Genomic DNA, 26,074 nt, shown 5'->3' with positions numbered 1-26,074 from the left:
TAGGTCAAACAGGGACGATCTCTGTGATAATGAGATATCTAAATCTACTCTGTGACAGTGAACTTAAATACCAGGAAGACTTGCCAAGATGTCCCTGCTAAAATAATAATCATTAATAAGTTTCATGTCACAGATCTCACCCCTCTCATCTCAGGGAAATAAAATAATCATAATTAAAGTAGATGTCTGATTTACTAGATTATACACACAAGTGCACAACAGGGGAATTGAATTATTTGCTTCAAATGTTGTATCTGTTGTTCATCCACTACGCAAACCAAGTGATGTGATAATAAGGTTGCTTCTTTTGAACATTTGTAATTCTGTTGCAGGCAAGCGTTTCAAAGTTTAATGCAGGCTCCGTTAAAAAAAAAAAAAAAAAAAAACAAGCAAATTACAAATGTAGTCAGTACTCTATTTATTGATTTAGCTCACAATGCCATATTTTATTAACTATAAGAGAGAGTTTTTTTCCCATTTTGACATCTCTGAAATTGGGATGCATCTTATAAATGATAACATTTTAAAATTATGGTCTGACTTTTTCCAACACTCTAGGAAGACTGTAATCAGAACATTTCTTACAATAGATGTAGTCTTAATTTCAATGAAACATATGTGCAATATTTATTTGCCAAGTGGTTACATTTCATGAAAAATTATTTGTGAATTTTTCTCAAGAATATTGTGAGGAGAATGAAATGGTGACATGATTGGTGACCGGGCAGGTATTTAAAAGTTTTGATGTCAAAGATGTATCATTCCTGATTTTAATGTGGTACTTAACAGAGTACTTTTGTTTAATAGTTGCTCAGTAAATTCTTGTTGACTGAAGGAAGGAGAAGCACTCTATATTCCCCGCTTTTTTCCAAAAACAGATATAAACTGCTCTGAGAAGAAGAGAAATGAAAACAACCTGTCTTATTTCTGTGCTCTCTGTATTTCCCTAAATATCAAGAATTTCAAAACTCTTATCTCTAAACATCTGCATTGGTCTCTGGAAAGAAACTCTTAAGGGAATAGAATCTTGGTGGTCTTTTTTTAAGACTTATCTGTTGTTGTTTAGTTACTTCCAAAGATTCTTTTAAATTATTAAAATTACAGTTGCAAAGTTACTTTAATCCACCGAGTCCATTCTTATTTTTTTCACTAGCTTTTGTGTCTTCTTGGATTTTTTGAAAGATTAAAAATAATTCACGTATACCATTAAAAAATCCAGTGAACAAAAAAATTTCTGGAAGTCACTCACTCCCACACCCCACAAGATAATCACTATTAATATGTTTATGTTTGTCCTTCCAGAGTTGTTTGTATGTGCAGGTACAGTTTTTATAATGTGCTTTTTGTCTTTACTATGTTATGAAACCGTTCCTTGAGTATAAGTATAAACCCACATCATCATCACTTATAATGTCTGTCCTGGTTTTCTACGTGAGGATGTACAAAAAATTGCTTAACAATCTTCTACTGATGAATTTTTGAAGAGTTTCAGTTTTGTTAAGTATCATAAACATCTCTCTACACAAATCTTTACACATTTATTCAGTTGATTTCTTAAGAAGAATTGCTAGTACTGAATCTTTATTTTTAAGTCAACTGTTATTTTAGTTATTTTGCTTGAATACCCAAAGTTTATAAGTCTAATGACTGAAGTTTGGGATCGTTTGGTGAATATGTTACAATGGATTATAAGAAAAATATTACAGCCTTGAACCATTTTTTTTCTGGGAAGTACTAAACAAACAAAAAAAAAATTGAAAATCTCTTTATAAGGAAATCTTTCAATATGTAGAAAGTTCCTTTTTGTCTTACAGATTTTGAAATTGTTTCATTCCACTTTGAAGTCTCTTCACACATTTACCTTTTCATTTGTCGAGTGTTCTTTGCCAGAAGATGTTTCCCTGGCCTCTTAGACTCATTCATCTAACTGGCAAATTATTTTTAGAGAATACTCACCTCTTTATTCAAGGTACAAATTAGTTTCAGATTGTGTGAATATGTGGGGGAAGAATATGTAAATGCAGTTTGCATTTGGTTAATGCTTAAATTAACTGCATGTGTTTAAGGGCCCTGCTTTTGAAAGTTCCTTTCTATCTTTAGCTGAAATGCATAATTCAGCATAATGCATATGGTTATATTGATCACAGCTGAAGATATTAGCACAAAGGAGCTCTGAAAATTGTTTAGTTGGATTGTTCTCCGCACTCTGCTTATTAATGGTGTGCTTGAAGAACATAATTTTAAAAGAGTGAAATGTTATCCCATTTGAATAAAATGCTGTTTAGCTTAACCTGCTTTTTGTCAAATCATAAGGTAAGGAGGTTATTTTTCATCTTGTACAGGATGCTTTGATTTTTCTTATTATAATCCAGCAAGGCTATCTCTTGTTTGAACTACAGCGTCTCCGGGCTTCTTAAAGACCCAGGAGTTGTATCCCCAATAAACAGTTTGAGAAAGGAAAAATACCGTGGATAATTCTACATAAAATCTAGTAGAGAGAAAGTTACTCATATTCAGTAATGTCTTCCCCCACTAATAAGCTATTTTCCCACTACTAACACCCTAGCTTTAAAAATATCCATGAAACGGGGACATTGTTGACACAGAAATCAGCAAAGGAAGAAACATTTGAATAAGTTCATGTATACCTACTAGCATTTCATTCTCAGAACCCTGCTCTGAAATATTGAAAGAAGAGACAAACAGGAGCATGAAAATAGTAATCAGAAAACGCTCTATCTGGGGGAAGGGGCAATAGTCCTGTCCTTTACACTTTACCTCGTCATCAGAACCCCTAACCCGTTTGCAGGCCAAGAAGGAAACTACCTTTAGTTTTATATTTTTCTTACTATATTTACCTTTTTTCTGTTACCTAACCATTTCTATCTAGATGTTTTAACCTAATCAACAGAAAATAAAATGTTCTGCATTCTTACCATACTCTGTAACTGAAAAAGTTGTTTATCTCCTCTAACAATTCATATTTACTATTGATCCTAATTTTGAGTTGAAAGACAAATAGTTGACCTTTACCTTCAAATTTTCCAAGTACTGTTCACACTTGTGAACTCTTATTTAGGTCACTAAATATTAGCAAAAGGATAACCTTTTAACTTTTCATCGATAAGATAAAAATGTTTATATATTTGATATTAAAATGTCTCTGCATACTCTAGAGTCACTTTTTTTTTTTTTACTTTTTAGTTTTCCAGGAAATATGTGACATTAAAGATATCCAAATTTAGTCCATTTCTTCTTAATTGTGTAATTTACTATTTTTACTTACATGTAGTATGTATATCCCAAGTTAAATCTTGGGAACACAAAAGCATTATAAAAGTCAGAAATGTATTTTTGTATAACATGCATTCAGCGTGCAAATGTATTCATGCAAAGAATTCTTGGCAAATGTGTTGACTTGCTTTTTTTAAGAAAAGGAAACAAAAATGTACAACTTGAAGACTTTTGGTAAACACAAATCTTTGAAACTAGGATGAAATTAGTGGAGACACTTTGGATGACATGGTTTAGAGTTAGTGAACGGGGAGCCAAAAAGGAGGACACCTGACCCCGACAATGAACTCTGTTGAAGAGTACGCTTAAGAACATGAGACCAAAGAATAGATTTGTTAGCTTGCTTTTTTTTTTTTTTTTAAGTTAAGCATATGTTTAATGCAGGGAGTAAAAAATTCGTCTCTTCATGGATTTATTACTATTTTCTGTAGCTCTGCTCTGTGCTCCTGATTGTGGGTCAAGGCAAATGAGAACCTAGGTGAATGTAACCTATCTCTATTCCTTAACGAGAGCTCTGAGTCCATGTCTTACTAATTAACAGCATGAACTCAATGAATAAAGAACACACATGAATTATTACTGATGCTACCATGCCCTGGCTAAGAATCCCTTCCTCCTATCTTAGCAGATTTGTTCAAAGTGTGGTTGATTAGAATTACAGATTTAGTTATTACCAAAGAAATTATGTTGTTTTAATAAAAAGACTTAATGCTAAATTGGAAAAAGAAAACTCAAGGACGTCAATTAAAACACTAAAAGACAAAAAAAAAAAAACTTTTTTTTTTTTTTGCATGCCTTTCAGGACCCTTAATAAGTAAGTAAAAATCATAGATTTAGAAACATATTTTCTTAGGTATTTTAGATAGAATGTTCCTTTGAAGTCCCAGAGGCCACAATTTCCTTATATTAATACTATGAACTTCAGTCTTCAGTTTTTGATAAGAAACTGGATCATATGGTAGACACATGATCGTGTTCATTTGTTCCTCATTCTCCTGCTGCCTTTGTCTAGGTGCTAGCATAATTTCCTCTCTGACCAGAGCAATGCTAGATCCAGCTTGGTGTGTATCAGGAATTAAATTAATTTTAAATGTGTTCTTACCTCATGCTCTCTTACCTTTCTAATGGCATTGACTTTATTTTTAAGACCAAAATGAGAAACTCATCCAAGAAAATAGAGAACTACAGTTACAGTATCTGGAACAAAAGCAACAACTTGATGAACTTAAAAACCGCATGAAGTTTTACAACCAGGTGAACTATTTTCTTATTTAGGAGATAAACTCCAAATCTGTATCTAAATATTTTATACACAGAGGAAACACTGTACTACAAAGCAAAAGAAGACAAATATATTACTTGGTTTATTAATTCATGGTCATTAGGCAGCTTGCATTTCAGGAGGAGATTCTGAATAGTCGAATGTCTCTTTTACTTAGTTTATTAATTCATGCTATCAGGCAGCTTATGTTCCGTGAGGATAATCTGCATAGTTGGAATGTCTCTTGTACTTTCCATTAATATCTCATTGTGAGCTTTTACTCACTCTGTCTTTTGCAGGACAGTGATATTAATGCTGATGAATTGAGTGAAGCTCTCCTGCTTATAAAGGTAACTTTCTGAACTTCACCATGAATTTCATGTCTACATATAACTGTTTCAGCATAATGATGACCCTTGTCTGTAACCCTTATACTTGGAGAATAAATTATTCAGGAAAGTGGTCAGGTGACATTTACTTACAGCATATACATATTTCATAATGACATCAAAATTACATTAAAATAGACCTCAAAAACTCTTATTTAAAGCACTTTCTCCAACTGTACAAATATTTCACTTTTACACACCTCACTATAAAACTAATCAACAATTTTGTCCTAAGAGACCTTGGTACACCCTATTATCTTAAGTAAAATATTGAATTATAAATGTTACCAGAAGATATTTTTTCAGTTCTAGGATATTCTGTTATTTATAAGAAGACACGAGAAAATACATTTCTTTCCCTTTAGATCAACACTGTGTAGCATTTAATCAATTGAAGAAATAGAAATAAATGTACATGATTCTTCTTTATGTCATGAAGTAATAAACTGTTTTTTGAATTCTCTGTAATTGTTCCAAATGTCTATCTAAATATATTTTCTGTATCAGGATTGTTTTATTCCTGATGGAAAATGGAAATATATCTGTTTTCAATTAATGATTTTTCCTTGCCACATCTATATTAATTCACATGATTATATTTTAGAAACTCTTATTTCAGTAAGAAAACATGTTTTTATTTTAGGCTCAAAAGTCACAAAAAAATGGAGATCTTTCCTTTTTAGAGAAAGTAGACAATAAAATTAACAAAGATCTAGAACGCTCCATGAGAGAGCTACAAGCAACTCATGCAGAAACGGTGCAAGAGCTTGAAAAGACACGAAACATGCTAATTATGCAACATAAAATTAATAAAGATTATCAGGTAAGGTGCAACACTAACTCGGGAAAATAGATTTTCCTCAATAATCAACTGATGATTTACTTTTCTAAGCAGTGTTATGTATTATCATCTGTTATAATCTCTTATCATTTATTACCACATGCCTGGAATGTGGCCTCGTAACTAGGTACTTAGAGTCAGTAGTTGAAAAACTATGTTTTTTTTAAGTCCCTGGTTTTAGAGACCAAACACCAGCAATGAATTCACCTTTGCTCGTATTAGCACATTCTGCAAATGGGTTATAGTTATCCTGAAGTCCTGCCACAACCACGTGTGATTGTAGCCTGTAACAAACGGGAAAATCACCTCCATGGGAAGGGATCTCGGGTTTTGTTAATTTTACTTCTGATTTATTTATGAACATTGCCAAGCATAATTTTCTAAACTGTGAGCTGTTTCAGAAAACCATGGTTTACAGCTCCTGGTATCTCCAAGATCTAGGAAAATGCTTGTCATAGTCGCTTTAAAAAATGAAAATGGAACTAATCCTAAGTATTGAGACTTCTTATCTCCTCTTTTTTAGATGGAAGTTGAAGCAGTGACCCAGAAGATGGAAAATTTGCAGCAAGATTATGAACTCAAAGTGGAACAATATGTTCATCTTCTTGATATCAGAGCTGCACGCATTCAGAAACTAGAAGGTACGATGCGCACAATTGTTCGTCTACAGTAACTAGACGGGTAGAGTTTACGACAGTTGAAAATGTCATCCAAATCTACACTCACGATTTCTCTTTGTTCTATTTTTTTTTTTCTCCAATTCATAGCTGTAAGGAGAATTTACCAGAAATTTTTTATCTGATTCTTTTCCACTCAAGAATTTTTAGTAACTTTCTACTGCTTTTTGGATCCAGTGTTGCAGGCAAGATTTCAAAGTAGTTTATGGAGCACGGCAGAACTAACTTTACCACCTCATTTCGAGTTTCTCTTCTCAGCAAGCTATGCCTCGCAGCCAGACAAGTCTGCTTGCTCTTTGTCAGATTCACCTTTCTCGGTCCTACCACTGGATCTTTGTTCCGCCTAAACCTCCTTTATAGCCAACGTACGCCCTTTTTACCCTGCTTCGAAATCTAACCAAATGCAATGCATGCCTGTGCCAGGAAGCTGGCTCTCATCACTCCTAACCATTCATGCCTCTACTTGAAATGCCCTTACAGTGGTTTCCAGACTTAGGCAAGTATGAAAATCATGTGGGAAACTTGTTTCAAATGTAGCTTCCTGGGCCCTATCCCTGGAGATCCAGGGGCCCATGATGCTGCTATATTTAGAAATCCAAGCGACTCAGACGCAGGTGCAAGACCACACTTTGAAAAACACTGCCTCGGTACTTAGCATCCTTCCTCTTATGTACTCGGAAAGTATGTTTGGGGACTGTATTATGGAAGTGTTCTTTATTGTTGGAGTTTTGCATGTTCCCTGTGATGGCACGATACGTTCTTCGATGCCAAGTACTTTGTCTCTCTTTCATGTCCCCTGCCATACAATGTTTAATGTATGGATCTAGGCCAGCCGTAATTCTACACTCTGAAAAATCACTGAGGATCCCAAGGGCCTCTTGCTTCTATGGGTCATACTTACTATACTTCTAGTAAGAATTGAAAGTGAGAAATTTGGAAAATATTTATTTTATGTCATGCTAAAATAACAGTAGTAAATCCGTTACATGTTAACATAAATTACAGTATTTATTTTTAAAACGCTGTATTTTCCATACCAAAAAAAAAAAAAAAAATAGTAAGAAAAGTTACACTGTTTTAAATTGTTTTCCTTTTTTTTTTTTAATTGTTTGACATTTTTACAAACTTTTTGGCGTATACCTTAATAGAAAACAGCTGGGTTTTTAAACCTGCTTCTGCGTTCAATCTGTTATGATATCACACATCATGTAGAGTTTGGGAAACTCCATCGTACACTTGTGAGAGAATAAGAATGAAAAAGGCAAATGACATGTCAGGATTGTTTTAAAAATAGTTTTGACCTCACAGGCCTCCAAAATCCGTTTCAGGGACCCTCAGCATTCCCAGACCACACTTTGAGAACCACTGCTCTAAGCAGAAGGGTTTGATCCGCCTGAACAGGGTTTTCCAGCAGTCAAAGAGCAGTATGTACCTTTTATTTCAAGTAGTACTCCATAAAAATTTGCTTAATAGAATTTTCCTGAATCACACGGAGGTCACGTAGCTTGGGATTTTCATTCCTTTTGGCCTCACTAAATCTTCACCAATATATATTATCAGTCCCCAATATTCACTGATTCATCCCATAAACCTGCTCAAGCTCTTCCTGCATGCTAAGCAAAGTGCTGGTCAGTGAGAAGCCAAATAGGAAAGAAAGCTCGGGTCCCACCCTCAGGGAACTCGGAAGATGGAGGAAGTAAATAGAGTATCCCTTCCCGGGAAGAGTGGGAAGCTAGGAAACGCGAAAGATGCGGCGGAAACGTTGAGGAGAGATGCCTACTTACACCTGAAGACTCGGGGAAGACTGCCACGCAGTAGGTTTGGAGTCTCCAAAGGCTAGAGAATTCACCACTAAGTAAAAGCAAGAAGGGCCTTCCAGGAAGTAGAGGAGGCAGGTAAAAATGCCCATAAGGTGAAGGGCTGCCATTCATTTGCAAATGAATGGCACCACTCCTGGTTAATAAGTGGAGGAGGATCTCCTGGCAAGGCTGGAGAAAACCAAGACATCGAGGCCCTGCTTGCCACCCTGAGGAGTTTTGTTTTTGTTTTTAATTTTTTTTTATGATTTATTTATTTATTTATTTTGAGAGAGAGAGAGAGAGAGAGGAAGCACAAGTCAAGGAGCCACAGAGAGAGAGGGAGAGAGAATCCCAAGCCGGCTCTGCACTGTCAGCACAGGGCCCGATGCGAGGCTTGAACCCACAAACCGTGAGCTCATGACCTGAGCCGAAGTCGGACCCTTAACCGACTGGGCCACCCAGGTGCCCTTGCCCCCCTGAAGAATTTTAACCTTAATTACCTACCTAGAAAACCACTAAGCAGTGTTTAAGGTAGATAGTAATACACCAGAACTGCATTTGGGAGATTATGCTGTAGTTACTAGGAAGAGTGAGTAAGATCTGAAGGAAGGAAGCACTTTGGGTTCCATCATAATCTTGGTGATAAACACTGGGAGTGTAAGAAAGGTAGCATTAGTGGACAGAGAATGAACAGGGGCAAATTTGTAACGACTTAGGAAACACTGTTGAATACTAGTGATGTGGGGAGAATTAAGAGAAAGGGAAACTAGAATGATCCCGTGGTATCAAGCTTGGGCAACTGGATGGATGCTGCCATCAGCGCCTGAGATTCAAAGTACAGAAATAACTGGAAGAGACTACTCCTTGGTGTTAGATGCATGCTATTTTGGATATATCGAGTTTGAAGTGCCAAGGGGATATCTAGACAGAGGACCCAGCAAGGCATCAGATCTCTGGGTCTGGAATTCAGGACATAAATCTGAATTAAAAATAGAAAGATTAGGGTGCCTGGGTGGCTCTGTCGGTCAAGCGTCTGACTTCGGCTCAGGTCATGCTCTCGGGGTTCGTGGGTTCGGCCCCACCATGGGGCTCTGTGCTGACAGCTCAGAGCCTGGAGCCTGCTTCGGATTCTGTGTTTCCCTCTTTCTGTGCCCCTCCCCCACTCCTGCTCTGTCTCTCTCTGTCTCTCAAAAATAAATAAACGCTAAAAAAAAATTTTTTTAATAGAAAGAGGAGAGTCTTCAGCATATTTATAGTAGCAGAAGTCATAAAAGGGGGAGATTACCCGTGAGAATATGTCCTCTAAGGAGAGGATAAAAGCAGGACCCCAGCAAATGATGAGAAAAACAAAGAAACCCTAAAAGAATGACACGAGAGGTAAAAGGAGAAGCCGGGTTGATGATGACATGGAAACCAAGGTAGGACAGAGGTTCAAAAAAGAGAAAGTGATCATCAGTGTCAAGGAAGGAAAGAAACCACCTAATACAAGGACCAAAGCCCATTCAATCTAGCAATTCATTCGTTCCTGGTGACCTATTCTGGAGCAGTTTCCTAAGAAAAGTAAGGCAGATACTATTCGCAAGAAGTTGAAGAAGAGTGTCTGTTAGATGTGGAGTTGTAGACTCCAGTATACATTATTCTTTCCAGAAATGTGGATATAACATGGGGATAAAATGTGTATCTAGAAAGAGATACATCTGTGGCTCCTGAGTGGCTCAGCTGGTTGAGCGTCTGACTTTCGATTTCAGCTCAGGTCACAGTCTCACAGTTTATGACTCTGAGCCCCACCGTGGGGCCCCGAGCTGGCAGTGAGGGGGCCTGCTTGGGATTCTCTCTCTCTCTCTCTCTCTCTCTGCCCCTCCCCTGCTCACGTGCTTGCACATGCACTCTCTCTCTCTCAAAACAAACTTTAAAAAAAAAAAGAGAGATACCTGTTTAAAAAAACAGCTTTGTAGAAGTATAATTAACATACTTTAAACTGCACGTATTCAAAGCATACAGTTTGGTGAGTTTTGGGCCCATGGATACACTGTGAAACCATCACCATAATCAAGACAATAAACATTATCCATCACCCCTAAAAGTAGGAAAGTATGTATTTCCATAAGCTGAAGGGAAGGAGCCAGCAGAAAGAGAAATCGACTTTAAAGGAGAGAAGGTAATAAAGCAGAAGCAGAGGAACAGGAAGAATCCAAATATTTACCTCAGCTGTACTTTCAAAAGCCTTTTCTTCTTTTTTTCTTTTTCCTCTTCCCTGGTACAGGCTATATTCTAACTTGAGTTGTAATTTTGTTGTTAATAAGTGATCTCAAAACCAAGGACGAATTTTTGTATAATACAGTATTACTCACAGAAAAACAGTGTGGTCACAGAATTTAAGATTGAGACTCTTCACCAAAAGCACTTCGCCTTCCTACCACTTCAAAAGCCAGTTTGTATCTTCATATGTCAATATTTAAAAATATCTAAACTGTGTGTCTTCTCTTGCAGCCCAATTAAAGGATATTGCCTATGGCACCAAGCAGTATAAATTTAAACCAGAAATCATGCCAGATGACTCTGTTGATGAATTTGATGAGACCATTCACTTAGAACGAGGCAAAAACCTATTTGAAATCCATATCAACAAAGTAACCTTTTCTTCTGAAGTTTTACAGGCGTCTGGAGATAAAGAGCCTGTCACTTTCTGTACCTATGCTTTCTATGACTTTGAGCTACAGACCTCTCCCATAGTGCAAGGCCTCCACCCAGAATATAACTTCACTTCTCAGTATCTTGTTCATGTTGACGACTTATTTTTACAATACATTCAGAAGAATACTGTCACTCTTGAGGTCCACCAAGCTTACAGCACAGATTACGAAACACTTGCAGCTTGTCAGCTGAGATTCCATGAAATTCTAGAAAAAAGTGGTCGCATATTTTGCACAGCAAGTTTGGTTGGTAAGTACAATCTTATAAGCTTTGGATGTGTGAGTCACTAATTTGGTGTATAGGTTACTATGATGCTCTACATTAGTATCTTTCCTCGTACGGATTCAAGATCCCTTGAGGCTGTTGGACAGTGTTCTCTAACTGAGCTGCCCAGAATAGACTGGACTATCCTAAATGTCATTGAGGATATCAGTGCGATGGCTATTACTTTTTTAAAAGCTCCTAAGTACATGTATTTATTTACCGTATCGATACCCTTTTTTGATCAAATGTTAATTGTAGTACATTCATCAAATATTCTGTAAGGTCATTTGCTATCACTGTTAGCAGGCATTGGAAATACAGGGGTCGGTGCTAAATAAGACAGAGCCCCTGCCATCGTGTAGCCTACCTTCTAGAGGGGAAGACAGGCCATAAAACAAATAAATATCTCATCAGATGGAGAAAAATGAACAGGATAAAGAGAGAGAGAGAGAAGATGGCGAACTCAGACAAAGGCATCCCTGATGGGTGACATTGGTAGAGACCTGAGTGAAGATCCATGACAGGATCCGGGGAAAGAATGTTTCCTGCAGTGGAAACACCAAGTACCAAGGTGGAGGGACAAGCGTGACATACTGGAGGAGCAGCGAGAAGGCCAGCGGCTAAAGCAGGAAAGCGATTAAAACAATAGAAGGATGACTACGCCAAAATAAGGCCGTCAGAGGAAGGCAAAGAGCATATGATTTCACTCCTACGTGGAATTCAAGAAACAAAACAAATGAGCAAAAGGAAAAGGAGGAGGGGCGAGCCAAGAAACTCCTTACTGTAGAGAACAAACTGATGTTTACCAGCAGGGAGGTGGGGGGGGGGTGGTTAAATAAGAGATGGGTGTGAAGGAGGCACGTCTTGTGATGAGCACCGGGTGTTGTATGGAAGTGTTAAATCACTAAATTCTACACCTGAAACTAATATTACGCTGTATGTTAACTGACTGGAATTTAAATAGAAACTTTTTTGAAGATACACTATAAAAAGAAAAACAGAAAACCAAGGGGCACCTGGGTGGCTCAGTCAGTCAAGCATCCGACTCTTGATTTCAGCTCAGGTCACAATCTCACAGTTCAAGCCCCATGACAGTGCGGAGCCTGCTTGGGATTCTCTCTCTCTCTCTCTCTCTCTCTCTCTCTCTCTCTCTCTCTCTCCCCTCCCCTCTCCCCCCTTCTCTCCCTGCCCCTCCCTTGCTCTCTCGCTCATTCTCTCTCTAAATAAGCTTAAATAAAAGAGAAAAACTATGGAAGGACTAGGTCATGCCGTAAAAACTTGTAGGTCTTGTAGGTCATGGTGAGGAACGTGGAGTTTTTATCTCTCGGTGATGAAAGTCATTGGAGAGTTTTGAGGGGGGAAGTGACATGATCACACATAGATTTTATTTTTTTAATGTTTGTTTATTTATTTCTGAGAGAGAGCGAGCAGGGGAGGGGCAGAAAGAGAGGGAGAAAGAATCCCAAGCAGGCTCCATGCTTTCAGGTCAGAGCCCTACGTGGGGCTCAAACCCATGAACTGTGAGATCACAGTTAAGAGTCGGATGCTTAACTGAGCTACCCAGGTGCTCCCACATGTAGGTTTTAGAAAAGCTGCCTTGGGTGCTGTAAGAAGAAGAGTCTGTAGGGGCCAAGAGAGAAAATAGGACCATTATCAGGCTATTGCATTAATCTGTGGAGAGATGATGGTGGCTTGGATCCAGATGGTAATGAGCGAGGCACCTTGGTACAACCTGGCTGAGTTAGTTGAGCTTCAGGTTCTTGATTTCAGCTCAGGTCATGATCCCAGTGTCGTGGGATTGAGCTCCAAGCTGGGCTTGGAGCCTGCCTGAGATTCTCTCTGCCCTCGCCCCCCAACTTGCACACACTCTCTCTCTCTCTCTAAAGAAGAAGAAGAAGAAGAAGAAGAAGAAGAAGAAGAAGAAGAAGAAGAAGAAGAAGAAGAAGGTAATGAGAACATTGACAAATGATTATTTTCAATGTATATTTAGTTAACTGTTCCTTTAAGACTTGCTTATCAATTGTATGTAAGGTAATGAGAGAAGTGGAGGGCCAAGATTTCTGTCACGAACACCAAGGAGAATTGTGAGGCCATTTATTGAGGTAGGCCTGAGAAAGGAAGGCCTGAGGAAGAAAATCAAGAATTCTGTTTGAACAAGTTAAGACTGACCTGCCTATTGGACAGCCAAGTGGAAATGGCATATGGGCTGCACTAACTAGCCCAAAGGTCAGGGATAAAGATATGAAAGGGGGAGTCGTTACCATATTGAATATATTTTAAGCCTTTAGCCTAGGTTATAACACATGGAGAATGAATGTACAGAAAGCAGAGAAAGTGGCCAAGGACTGAGCCTTGGAAAACCACAGAATTTAGAGTTCAGGAGGAAGAAGAAACACCAGCAGAGGAAAGTAAAGAGTAGCCAGTCACTTAGGAGGCAAACCAAGAGTATGCAGTATCCTAGAGGCCAAGTAAATAAACCATTTCAGAATGATAAGAGGGTGACTTAGCTTCCGGGGAAGGGTTTTATTTTATTGATTGATCACAGGGGTAACATAAAAATCAAAGTCAGAAAATAAAAAAGTGAAAATTTTTGCCATAAAATCTCTCTCCCACTCCTGTCCCTCAGCTACCCTAGGCCCCCTCACCAAAGGCTACAAATTTTCACAAAGAAATTTTAAGCATATACAAGCAAATATGTGTATCCATAAATATTCTTGTTTTAGGACTTTTTTAATGATAGCAGATTTGAATGAAGTATTATATGTTGATGAGAATGATCCATTAACGAGAAAGAAACCAATGAAGAGAATGGGGAAATAATGTTAATAATATGGTATGTTTAGGAAAGTTTACATATAGAATATCCTCTGTTCACCAAATATTGAGTACCCATTATGTACTAGTCCCTCTGGTAGGAATGTATCAATGGAAACCACAGCCCTGACCCTCAAGAAACTTAAGAGTGCAGGTGGAGAAATAGGCTGGTGAATGGACAGTTATGTGAAAAGAGTCAATGTTCTAATGAGAGGATATCCTTCTTCTCTGGGAAGGAGTTCTTAAGTCCCCCAGGAGCTATAGAGGAAATCTTCACAGAGGAAGAGTGATGAAGAGCTGCCTGAGTCAAAAGGAGCACTGAGGGTGTATGGGGGCAGACATCATGCGAGCATGGCTTGCATATATTTGGCACAGCTGGGGCATTTGTCCCTGTACTGGTGGCACAGTAGAGAAGTGGAGAGGTGCCCAAGATCTCTTGGAAGTTGAATCACAATGTGGAGTATCACATTTATAATTGTGGGCTTTCATATTGTATCTGTCAGTCTACATTGAGTGCAACTTATTAAAAACAAGCTACTGTAGCATCAGAAAGAATCTGCGGAGTATTTAAGACAGTGTTTAGTTTTTTCTTTATATTTTAGAAGGATTGAAACAGTATAAATTGGAATATCTCAAGCATAATTTGACATAGTTCTTTAATAATACTTAACATACAATGAAACTCCTGCTTGCAGAAGTAACTTTATTTTCTTCAGCTCTGTTCTTTGCCAATCACACATCATTCGTGCAAATCATATATTATTTTACTCAGTATAAAATTTTAACAGTGAGTTATGCATTGGCTTGTAGGAACTAAAGGAGACATCCCAAATTTTGGCATAGTGGAATACTGGTTCAGATTACGAATTCCCATGGATCAAGCAATTCGACTTTATCGAGAACGAGCAAAAGCTTTGGGATATATAACATCAAATTATAAGGGGCCAGAGCAAATGCATTGGGTGAGCTGGTTGGACTTTAAGACATTTTTATGACACAGAAATTTTATAATATGTCTTTATATGTCATGCTTTAAACCAAAATCATTTTCTTTCATAGCCATCAAGTGACTCTTTTTAACTTTTTATTTTGAAATAATTATAGACTTACAGGAAGTAGCAAAAACAGTACAGAGAAGTTCTATGTACCCTTCATCCAGCTTCTCCCAGTTGTAACATCTTAAATAACTACAGTGCACTCTCAAAACCAGGAAATTGACATTGGTATAATACCATTAACTAGGCTACAGACCTTATTCAGATTGTTCAGTTTTTATATGCACTCGTGTGTGTGTGTGTGTGTGTGTGTGTGTGTGTGTGTAGTATTAGTTCTGTGCAGGTTTATCATGTGTATATATTCATGTAACTGCCACCACAACCAAGGTACAGAATTTTCTAATACCACAAAAGAACTCCCTTGTGCTACCCAGGGCACTTTTGAAAAATAGAATTGCAGTTCTGTGAATTGGAAGTTTAAATGCAATTCCTCAGAGCAGCATTTCCCAAACTATGTTTTATGGAGCCTTACTGGCCATACTTCCAAAAGAATGCCATGATCCAATGAATGCAGAAAACACTGAAGTAGGCAAAGTTAAATAGAGTCCTTGACTTCTCATGTATAATGAGAATCCCAAGAGGAAAGCATAAAGTATGCACTTGGGTTGAGTAACAAAGGAATAAAATATACTTGAAACATTTTGGAATGTCTGCTCAAGTCATAGTTATCTTTTTTCATTTGGACTGCTGTCACTCCCAACCCATGGGGTTGAGCCTCCAGGGGCCAGATTTACGTTCAGTGATCCTGTTCTCTCCTACTATCCACCCGACTATTACTAATGATTCAGGGATATCCACCTGACCCCAGTTGAGCCAATCAGATTCTGCCTTTTTTTTTTTTTCAGGAATAGAATGTAGTAATTCATCACTTACATATAACACCCAGTGCTCATCCCAACAAGTGTGTTCCTCAATGCCCCTTTAGCCCTTCCCTCCACCTAACACCCCACTAGCAACCCTCAGGTCTCTGTACTCAAGAGTGTCTTATGGTTTGTCTTCCTCTGTTTTTATATCATTTTCACTTCTTTTCCCTTACGCTCATCTGTTTTAAATATTAAATTCCTCATATGAATGAAATCACATGATACTTGTCTTTCTCCGATTTATTTCACTTGGCATAATACATTCTAGTTCCATCCATGTTGCAAATGACAAGATTTCATTCCTTTTGATGGCCGAGTATTATTCCATTGTGTGTGTGTGTGTGTGTGTGTGTGTGTGTGTGTGTGTGTACACACACCACATCTTCTTTATCCATTCATCTGTTGATGGATATTTGGGCTGTTTCCGTACTTTAGCTATTGTCAGTAGTGCTGCTATAAACGTTGGGGGGCATATGCCCCTCCAAACCAGCACTCCTGTATTCTCCGCATCCTTGCCAACATTTGTTGTTGCCTGAGTTGTTAATTTTAGCCATTCTGACAGGTGTGAGGTGGTATCTCATTGTGGGTTTGATTTGTTTTTCCCTGATGATGAGTGATGTTGAGCATTTGACATATGTCTGTTAACCATCTGGATGTCTTCTTTGGAAAAGTGTCTATTCATGTCTTTTGCCCATTTCTTCACTGGATTATTTGTTTTTTGGCTGTTGAGTTTGAGAAGTTCCTTATTGATTTTACATTCTAACCCTTTATCTGATATGTCATTTGCAAATGTCTTTTCCCATCCCGTTGGTTGCCTTTTAGTTTTGTTGATTGTTTCCTTTACTGGGCAGAAGCTTTTTATCTTGGTGGTCCCAATAGTTCATTTTTGCTTTTGTTCCCCTTGCCTCTGGGGACATGTCAAGGAAGAAGTTGCTGCAGCTTAGGTCAAAGAGGTCATTGCCTGTTTTCTCCTCTAGGATTTTGATGGCTTCCTGTCTTACATTTAGGTCACTCATCTATTTTGAGTTTCTTTTTTGTGTATGGTGTAAGAAAGTCGTCCAGGTTCATTCTTCTGCATGTTGCTGTCCAGTCTTCCCAACACCATTTGCTGAAGAGACTGTCCTTTTTCCATTGGATATTCTTTCCTGCTTTGTGAAAGATTAGTTGGCCATACATTTGTGGGTCCATTTCTGGGTTCTCTGTTCTGTTCTGTTGATCTGTGTGTCTGTGTTTGTGCCCGTACCATACTGTCTTGATGATTATAGCTTCGTAATAGAGCCTGAAGTCCGGAATTGTGATGCCTCCAGCTTTGGTTTTCCTTTTCAGGATTGCTTTGGCCATTTGGGGTCTTTTTTGGTTCCATACAAATTTTAGAATTGTTAGTTCTAGCTCTGTGAAGAATGCTGGCGTTGTTTTCATAGGGGTTGCATTGAATGTGTAAATTGCTTTGGGTAGTATCAACATTTTAACAATATTTGTTCTTCTAATCTATGAGCATGGAATATTTTTCCATTTTTTTTGTGTCTCCTTCAGTTTTTTTCATAAGCTTTCTATAGTTTTCAGTGTATAGATTTGTCACCTCTTTGGTTAGGTTTATTCCTAGGTATTTTATCAGATTCCTTTCAAGAGAAAGCAAGACTCTCCATGCTTGGAACATGCTTGGGAGCCATAGGGCAGCCATCTTCTTGCTGTTAAGCAGCAAAGGAAAGAAAATGGGACTGGAGAAAGAGAATAATGAGCAAACACACAGAGAAAAATGAAGACTAGATTGAGAGGAAATTCTGATGGTTTTCCAGTCCTATTACCTTCTTAAGGCCCACCCACATCTCTGCTCTGTAGTTCGATGAAATAACCATATGGGCTTACATTAAAGTCTCTTTTGTTCTATTTGCTAGACAGAATTTGTTTCTATAATTTTCAGTTAAAGAACTATGACTAATATGACAGATTCCCAAACTTAAGAAAGAATGGCACCTGTTTCCCAGAGATCATCTTTCTGGACTAGTATTCTTCAGAACATACTTTAGAAAGTGCTGTAATGGAAAAAGGAATTAAAAATAGAGAGACCAGGTTATTTATTTAGTTTTGTAGTTTGTTTTTATACTTCCATTTTCTGGCTTGGGTGAGTCATTTGTTGGAATTCCAACTTTTGTGGGTAGATTTGGAGTGAGAAGCAGAAGGGATACTTTTTAAAAAAAATTTTTAACGCTTATTTGTTATTGAGAGACAGAGAGACAGAGCATGAGTATGGGGGAGGGGGGGGTGTGCAGAGACAGGAGGAAACACAGAATCTGAAACAGGCTCCAGGCTCTGAGCTGTCAGCATAGAGCCTGATGTGGGGCTTGAACCCACAAACCGCGAGATCGTGACCTGAGCCGAAGTCAGACACTTAACCGAATGAGCCACCCAGGTACCCCAAGAAGGGATACTTTTTAAATCATTCCACTCAACATTCTATAGTTGAATACAAACCAGCCCTGGGAAAGCAGTATTGTGATTCCCTTTTCAGGCTTGCCCTCTCCACATCACCGATGTCTCTACCAAGGGCATTATGACTTTGGTTCTATTTCACCTTCTCCAGTTAACTTCTCTGGAGTCAGAGGTTCAAGATGCTCAACCCAGATTCAAAAATGCTATGAAAGAGGGGCCTCTTTGTGGAAAGTAGAGAAATTTCCAACACTAAACTGAACAAGGCCCTGGAACACTAATGTTTCTTTGTCCCAGGTCATCAGCTATGGTGGACTTACCAATTAATTAGTGTATTTGTTTGCTAAAATACTAATGCACAGGCTCCCTGAACTATAGTTCCAAAAGGGGCCATAGAGTAACTTCTAGCTCTGCCTAATAATTCTTCTCACTCATCTTTCTTCTGGAATGTCCTCCCAGTTCTAGCTTTTTCTGCCCTCTAAGATTTATCTCTCACCCTGTTCTCTTGTTGTTATAGCAGTTGAACCTCACTATACTTGCTGTCTTGGGCTAATATATCTGCTTCCCCAAACACCATTGGTTGAGGATGAGGGCCAATCCAAATGTAATGAAATCATCTCTCTAGGTGGGCTCCATCAGGTTCACTGGATTCTTACTTAAGAGTGGGATATGATCTGAATAGCTGGAATGGTTGAAGAATTAGCTCTTAATAGTGAACTAGAGGACATTTGTCATTGGACCCATCTGTTAACTTTACTCATTAGTCATTAAATAGAATTAAAGAATATCAGGTGTTTTTTTTTTTTTATTTTTTATTTTAACAGCAGTCTCTCCATGTATACCCAGTCTTCTATGTTTATTGCTAATCACTTAAGATCACCTGTTCACACATGTTCTAGGGAGTGTTAGTTTTGAGAAATTCACTGTGAAGTTGCAAATATGCAGTTCTTTGTACATTTACAGAATTATTTTGTTTGGGGTTTGGCAGCTGCTGTTGATCTTGTCACTGTATTATTACTATAATATAAATATGTATTTTTTCCAGTCAAGTCAGCAGGCACCCAAAACTGCTCAGCTCAGTTCTACTGATCCCACAGAGGGCAACTTAAATGAACTTCATATTACAATAAGATGTTGCAACTGTCTGCAGTCCCGAGCAAACCACCTTCAGCCACACCCATACGTTGTGTACAAGTTTTTTGATTTTGCAGACCACGATACAGCCATCATTCCCAGTAGCAATGATCCACAGTTTGACGATCATATGTGTTTCCCAGTGCCAATGAATATGGATTTGGACCGATACCTTAAGTCAGAGTCTCTGAGTTTTTATGTGTTTGATGATAGTGACACTCAAGAAAATATTTACATAGGAAAAGCCAATGTGCCTCTGATTTCACTGGCACATGACAGGTGTATCTCAGGTAAGTGTATTTCTTGAATGTATGAAATTGTAAAAACAAACCTAAATTATACTTTAGTTATGGATATGGTCTGTCTATAACTAATCTTCCTAATGTTCTCAAATAATCCTCAACTTTGGGCCTATGGGGTTTTTTTTCTAGTTATTTTTTTTAGTAGTTCTGCAGATTACAATATGTGTCTTAACTTATCACAGTCTAAAATTAATACTAACAGTTCCCCTCAAAGTATAGAAAGACTGCCCCAATATAATTCCATTTCCTCCCCTGTCCTTTGTGTTATTATTGTCATATATTTATATATAAAATGCCTATATATGTTGTAAACCCAACAATACAATGTTATAATTATTGCTTTGTATAACTTTTCGTCTTTTAAGAAATTAAGAGAAGGGACGATATATAGGAGACTCTCACACTGACTTATGTATTCATCACTTCTTGTATTCTTTATTTCTTCCTGTAGATTTGAGTTACTGTCTGGTGTTGTTTCCTTACCCAATGTAGCTCCATTGCCTCCCTCTCCTTTGTGCTGTTATTATCATATACTTTTTAGTTTTTTGTAAGTTAAACAAGAGTTTACTATTATTGTTTTATGCATTTGTCTTTTAAATCAGTTAAGGGAAATCTCAAAAAACATATTTATACTGTAATACATAATTACCTATGTAATTACCTTTATTATTCTCTATTCCTTTGTGTTGATTTGAGTTACCATCTGGTACCACTTCCTTTCAGCCTAAAGGACTTCCTTTACTATGCTTTGTAACTCAGGTCTGCTGGTATGATTCTCTCATTTGTTATCTAGGAATGTCTTTATTTTGCTTTTATTTTTGGAAGGATAGTCTTGCAGGGTATAATATTAGTCATCAGTTATTTTTTTCTTTCGTACTTTGGGTATATCAGATGACTAATTTCTGGAATGTATGGTTTCTGATGATAAATCAGCTATTGATATTATTATGGTTTCCTTGCACTCGATACTGTTCTCAAGATTTTCCGTGTGTGTGTGTGTGTGTGTGTGTGTGTGTGTGTGTGTGTGTGGTTTTAAACAGACGATGATGTGTATAGGTGTGGATCCCACTGTGCTTGTCCTATTTGGAATTTGTTGAGCTTCTTTATACGTAGGGTAACCTTATGTACCAAATTTGGGAAGTTTCTGTTTCTTCATTTTTTTTATGCCTTTTCTTCCCTCTTGGGCAGAAAATGTGTGGGCAGAAACATACATGTGTGTGTTTAATGGTGTCCCACAGTTCTCTGAAGTTTTATTCATTTTTATTCATTTTTTTCTCTGCATATTGGATAATCTCTATTGGTTAGTCTTCAAGTTCATTGATTCTTTCCTCTGCCAGCTCAAATCTCCTATTGAGCCCCTCTATTGAATTTTTTTCATTTTAGTAATTATACTTTCAACTCCAAAATTTCTATTACGTTCTCTCTTTTATAAAATTTCTACCTATTATATTTTCTGTTTTATAAGTTATTGTCATATTTTCTTTTAATTATTTAAATGTCAATTTTTTAAGTTCTTTGAACATATTTATAACAGCTGTTCTGAAGTTTCTGTCTGCTAAGTGTAACATCTAGACACTCTCAGAATGTGTCTATTGATGGCTTTTTTCCTATATTTGCAGCATACACTCGTGCTTCTCCATAGGTGCCATGATTTTTTGTTGTTCTTTAAAATTGGACATTTAGGATACTATATTATAGCAACTCTAGATTTCAACCCTCCCCTACTCCACAGGGTGGTTCTCTTGCTGTTTTTGTTTGGTGACTTGCCTGAACTAAATCTGTATCTTTCCCTCATTGTACCCACTGATGTCTCTGGTAAGGTTTTATTTGTTTGTTTAATTTTAAGTTTGAGTCAGCATAGTTTAGTGGCCAGTCATTGATTGGTGAAAGGTTGCACTTAAACACTTTGAGCTGGTTGGCTTCCCACCTTTTGTCTATGAGTTAAGGAATGGGTTGGGTAAGGGGTTTTCAAACTTCAGGCAGTCTACAAGTCTTGTGTTCAGCCAGGGAAGTAGCTTACTAGAGTCTGTTCTGACTCTTACTGTTGTTACTGAGTTTCTGTAGATTCTCTTAAATAAATTGCTTCTCAATTTGTTGTACACCTTTGTTTAATTTCCAGAGCCGTTAAATGGTCCAGTTTTATTACTTCTTTCTTTTTGTGGAAAGGATTTACTGAGCTCTTCATTTGGTCATTCTAGAAGTCCCACCTGTGCCTGTAATAGAAGTTTATCATCTCCTTCTATTCCATCTATCATCTTTATTCTTTGGTTCTAAGGTCTAGAGTTGTTTTGTTTTTTCTTTCCCAGCCAGCCATTAAAAGATGTGTGAAACCCTTGAGTCAGAACAGACTCTAGTAAGTAAAGGAAGGATACCCCTGAAAACAGTTATACTTGAAATATAGTTCTGTTTTTTTCAAGTCCAAGATTTTTCAGTATGACTAAAATTTGTGACTCTATATTACAGTTACAGCTAGGTGATACTTTTTAAAATTACTATTTTAGATGCTTTGTTTATTTTATGGACGTTTGTTTGCTGTGTTGCTATTAATTTGGAATAATTTAACAAATCCCAGTAAAATATATTTTAAATTATGATAAAAGTTATCATAAAATTATATGGTAATATGAGGTCTTCCTTTGATATATAAATTACTTGAATTTGTGAAGTTCTAATATATTTTTCTATAGAGACAAGTCTTTTGCAAGAATATTCAAGTCAAGATGAAGGTTGATTTTTGATCTATAACCTAGATAATATCTTAGCAGAAGGCTAAGAACTCTGAATAATCTCCGAGTTTAATTTCATTGAATTAAAATATTTATAAGTTAATTTTCTCATCTAGGAGTCAGTATTATCATTGAGACCTTAACTTCTGAAAGCAGCCTGCTTGAGAGATGAACCTGTCATAGATTATTTTGTCTTTATTCTCTAAGCCATTTGAGGTGTGAGTAAAAACCAAAGTTATATTTAAAGTCGTGGGTAGTTCTCTTTGTTCTTCTTTAACTCTTATGGTAACAAAATTTCACTCTAGCATTAATTAAAATTTTTTTCATAACTTGACAGGAATATTTGAGTTAACGGATCATAAAAAGCATCCTGCAGGAACCATCCATGTTATATTGAAATGGAAATTTGCTTACCTTCCACCAAGTGGATCTATAACTGAAGACTTAGGAAATTTTATACACAAAGAAGAGTCAAAAGTTGTTCAAAAACTACCTCCAGCATCCTCTATTAGCACAATAGTTGTAAGTAACCGTGACTCTAGCACTAAAGAAATCGTTTAAAAAGAAAGAAAGAAAAAAATAGCTGAAGTCTTATCTAAGTGCATGTTTATCATACTCACTTTAATGTATTGATTTATCTTAGGCACCAACACCTAAACCAAGACAGCGTTTAACACCTGTAGATAAGAAAGTATCTTTTGTGGATATCACCCCACATCAGAGTTCTGTAAGTAGTAAACACTGAAAATACTAATTTTTTTCTCCCGTAATAAGTATTTGAAATACATGATATAGTTATAATATACTCTACCTGATTTCAAAGGAAACCAGTGAATAAAATGCTTCTTTTTCCTTTAAATGTAGGCTTAATAATTTGGCACGGTTTAGAAATGTTAATTCTTCTTACTCTTTGATCTAAACACTCCTTTGGCTCCATCTATGTCTCCAGCTACTGCTTTAATCCTCTGTCCTCATTTATGGGGAAAAAAAATCTCTTCAAAAAGTTGTCTTAGTTCTGTCATCCTTTCTTCACACTGTTTCTTGAACTCACTCTAGGCTAATTCATCCTCATTTCAACCACCCGTGCTAAGGTCATGATGACTTTGACTTTGCCACAGCCAATAGTCAATTCTGAGTCCCATCTTCATCTCCCCATAACATCTGACACAGTGGAATACTCGCTTCCTCTTCGCTTGGCCTCTGGAACACTGTGCCTTTCTTGCCCTCCAACTTTACCAGTTATTTTTCTCACTCCCTTGGACCAAATCTCTCAAGATTGAGGTGCCTCAACATTTAAACTGCAGACCTAGACGTCTGCTCAGTCTGTATCTACATTGAGAGGTCTTATCCAGTCTCATAGTTTGGGGTGTTTTTTTTTTTTTTATGTTTATTTATTTATTTTGAGAGAGAGAAAGCATAGGCGAGGGGCAAAGAGAAAGGAAGAAAGAGAATCTTAAGCAGGCTCCACGCTGTTCCATGAACCACAAGGTCATGACCTGAGCCGAAACCAAGAGCCAGATGCTTAACTGACTGAGCCACCCAGTCACCACCAATCTCACAGTTTGGAACAACATCTAGATGCTGATACTCCCATATTTGTATCTTCACTCTTGATCTTGCTGCCCAATTCCAGATTTATTTTCTTCCTGCTTATTTCATATGCATTGGACATCTAGTAGAAACCTAAACTTCACCTGTCAAAACCCAGATGTCATCTCACCAACCCTCTTCCAAAATGTTTCTTTCATTGTTTCCCATTCTCATAAATGACTGACCGTTCACCCAGTTGTACAGTCATGAAATTTCAAAGTCATCCCTTTGGCATTTCCTCTGTCACATCCCACATCCAGTTCATCCACAAAACCTGTCAGCTATACTTCCAAAACATATCCCGTAGTCAGTCATCTCTACTCTCACCACTCGAGTTACCATCATCATGTCTTTTGGACTTTAAAAAAATAATAACTTATTTGTAATTGACATATCTCTCACATAGGTAAAGGACATGAATCTTAAGCACACAGCTCAGTGGATAGCTACACAGCCACCACCCAGAGCTTAAAAAATACCTGGCATATACAGTGCATTTCATATATATGTGCTAAGTAAATGAATTCAGTAATTACTAGTCAGGCAGTATTTAATAGCTAATACTTACTGAGTGCTTATTATGTGTCAGACACTGAGCTAAATGCTTTATGGCCACTGAACTCATTTAATTCTCACAACAACCTTAGGATCATACTAGAATTATTCCCTTTTAAAGATTGGGAAGGTAATGTTTACAGAGCTTAAGTAACTTGCTCAAGGTCAAAGTATTAGATCTGGGATTCGAACACAGGTAGCCTGATTCCTACATAAATGATCATAAATATAAAAAAGATGTGCATAGAGATGTTTGTTGCAGCGTTCATCACAACAGCTAAAAATGGTGAACCAGTTATATGTCCAACACTAGTAAAGTGGTTCATTAAATTATGATACATTCATTTATTTTAATATTATGTTTTATTAAAAATTATGTTTACCCAAAGTTTCATACCAAGAGAAAATTTTATGTTGTGGTATTAAGGGTTTTTTAAATGTAATAGGATATATTGTATTTATAATATAATTACTACTGTGTAACCAAGAGATTTCTTTATTTGCATTAAAAATTAACCATAAAGAAAAAGGTAAAAAATAAAAAGAAATCTATTATTAACAGATATTATCATTGGGTAATGAAAATATGGATTTGTATTAATTTCTTTTGTTTTCTTGTTTATCTTTCACATTTTCTTTTATTTAATATTCTTTAATGTTTATTCATTTTTGAGAGACAGAGAGAGACAGAGCGTGAGCAGGGGAGGGTCAGAGAGAGAGACACAGAATCTGAAGCAGGCTCAAGGCTCTGAGCTGTCAGCACAGAGCCCGACACGGGGCTCATACCCATGAACCATGAGATCATGACCTCAAGCCAAAGTCAGATGCTTAACTGACTGAGCCACCCAGGCACCCCTATCTTTCATATATTCTATATTGGACATGTTTACTTTTAAAATAGCAAAAATGATAAGCTGTATTTTAAAAATACACATCAGTTTATAAATCCTGGAAAATGATTGATGATAAATTGATTTTTGATACAGTTAAAAAAGAATGTTGATCATAGAAAGTACATTATCTATCCTAGTACATGCAGTTTTTTAATTACATGAGTAATGTATAATCATTATAGAAATATTAAAAAATACAAAGGAAAATTTAAAAACATTAAAAATAAAATTAAATTTCCCCAAATCTGTATGTCAGAGGTAGAATTTTGGTCAATTTTCTTCCACACTTATTCCCATGGGAATATACACATTGTTGGGTTGTTTGTTTTTTAACAAAAGCGTATACAACTATATGTATTGTTCCGTAGCTAGCTTTTCTACCCAACGCTGTATTGCGTACTCTCTTCAGTGTTAGTAAGTACCACTATGTCAGTGTCAGTACACTTGTACAATGTCAGTGGCAGTGAGAGTGTCAGTAAGTACTAATAATGATCTA

At 37.0% G+C, this 26,074-nt stretch overlaps 1 protein-coding gene across 2 annotated transcripts in view; it reads left to right on the top strand.

Annotated features, from left to right (window-relative positions):
* Positions 1-26,074, top strand: part of RPGRIP1L (RPGRIP1 like) — a 92,924-nt gene that overhangs the window by 33,434 nt on the left and 33,416 nt on the right. For both annotated transcript variants that reach the window (XM_043599211.1, XM_043599210.1), the window contains exons 11-19: positions 4,442-4,548; positions 4,855-4,905; positions 5,588-5,767; positions 6,309-6,426; positions 10,752-11,204; positions 14,844-14,995; positions 19,424-19,802; positions 22,878-23,062; positions 23,184-23,267. In XM_043599211.1, coding sequence (XP_043455146.1) covers positions 4,442-4,548; positions 4,855-4,905; positions 5,588-5,767; positions 6,309-6,426; positions 10,752-11,204; positions 14,844-14,995; positions 19,424-19,802; positions 22,878-23,062; positions 23,184-23,267 — 1,709 coding nt within the window. The remainder of the gene's footprint in view (positions 1-4,441; positions 4,549-4,854; positions 4,906-5,587; positions 5,768-6,308; positions 6,427-10,751; positions 11,205-14,843; positions 14,996-19,423; positions 19,803-22,877; positions 23,063-23,183; positions 23,268-26,074) is intronic.

Source organism: Prionailurus bengalensis, chromosome E2, assembly GCF_016509475.1.
Source record: "Prionailurus bengalensis isolate Pbe53 chromosome E2, Fcat_Pben_1.1_paternal_pri, whole genome shotgun sequence".
NCBI classification, from domain to species: Eukaryota; Metazoa; Chordata; class Mammalia; order Carnivora; family Felidae; genus Prionailurus; species Prionailurus bengalensis.
This window is presented reverse-complemented; position numbering and strand designations above follow the sequence as displayed.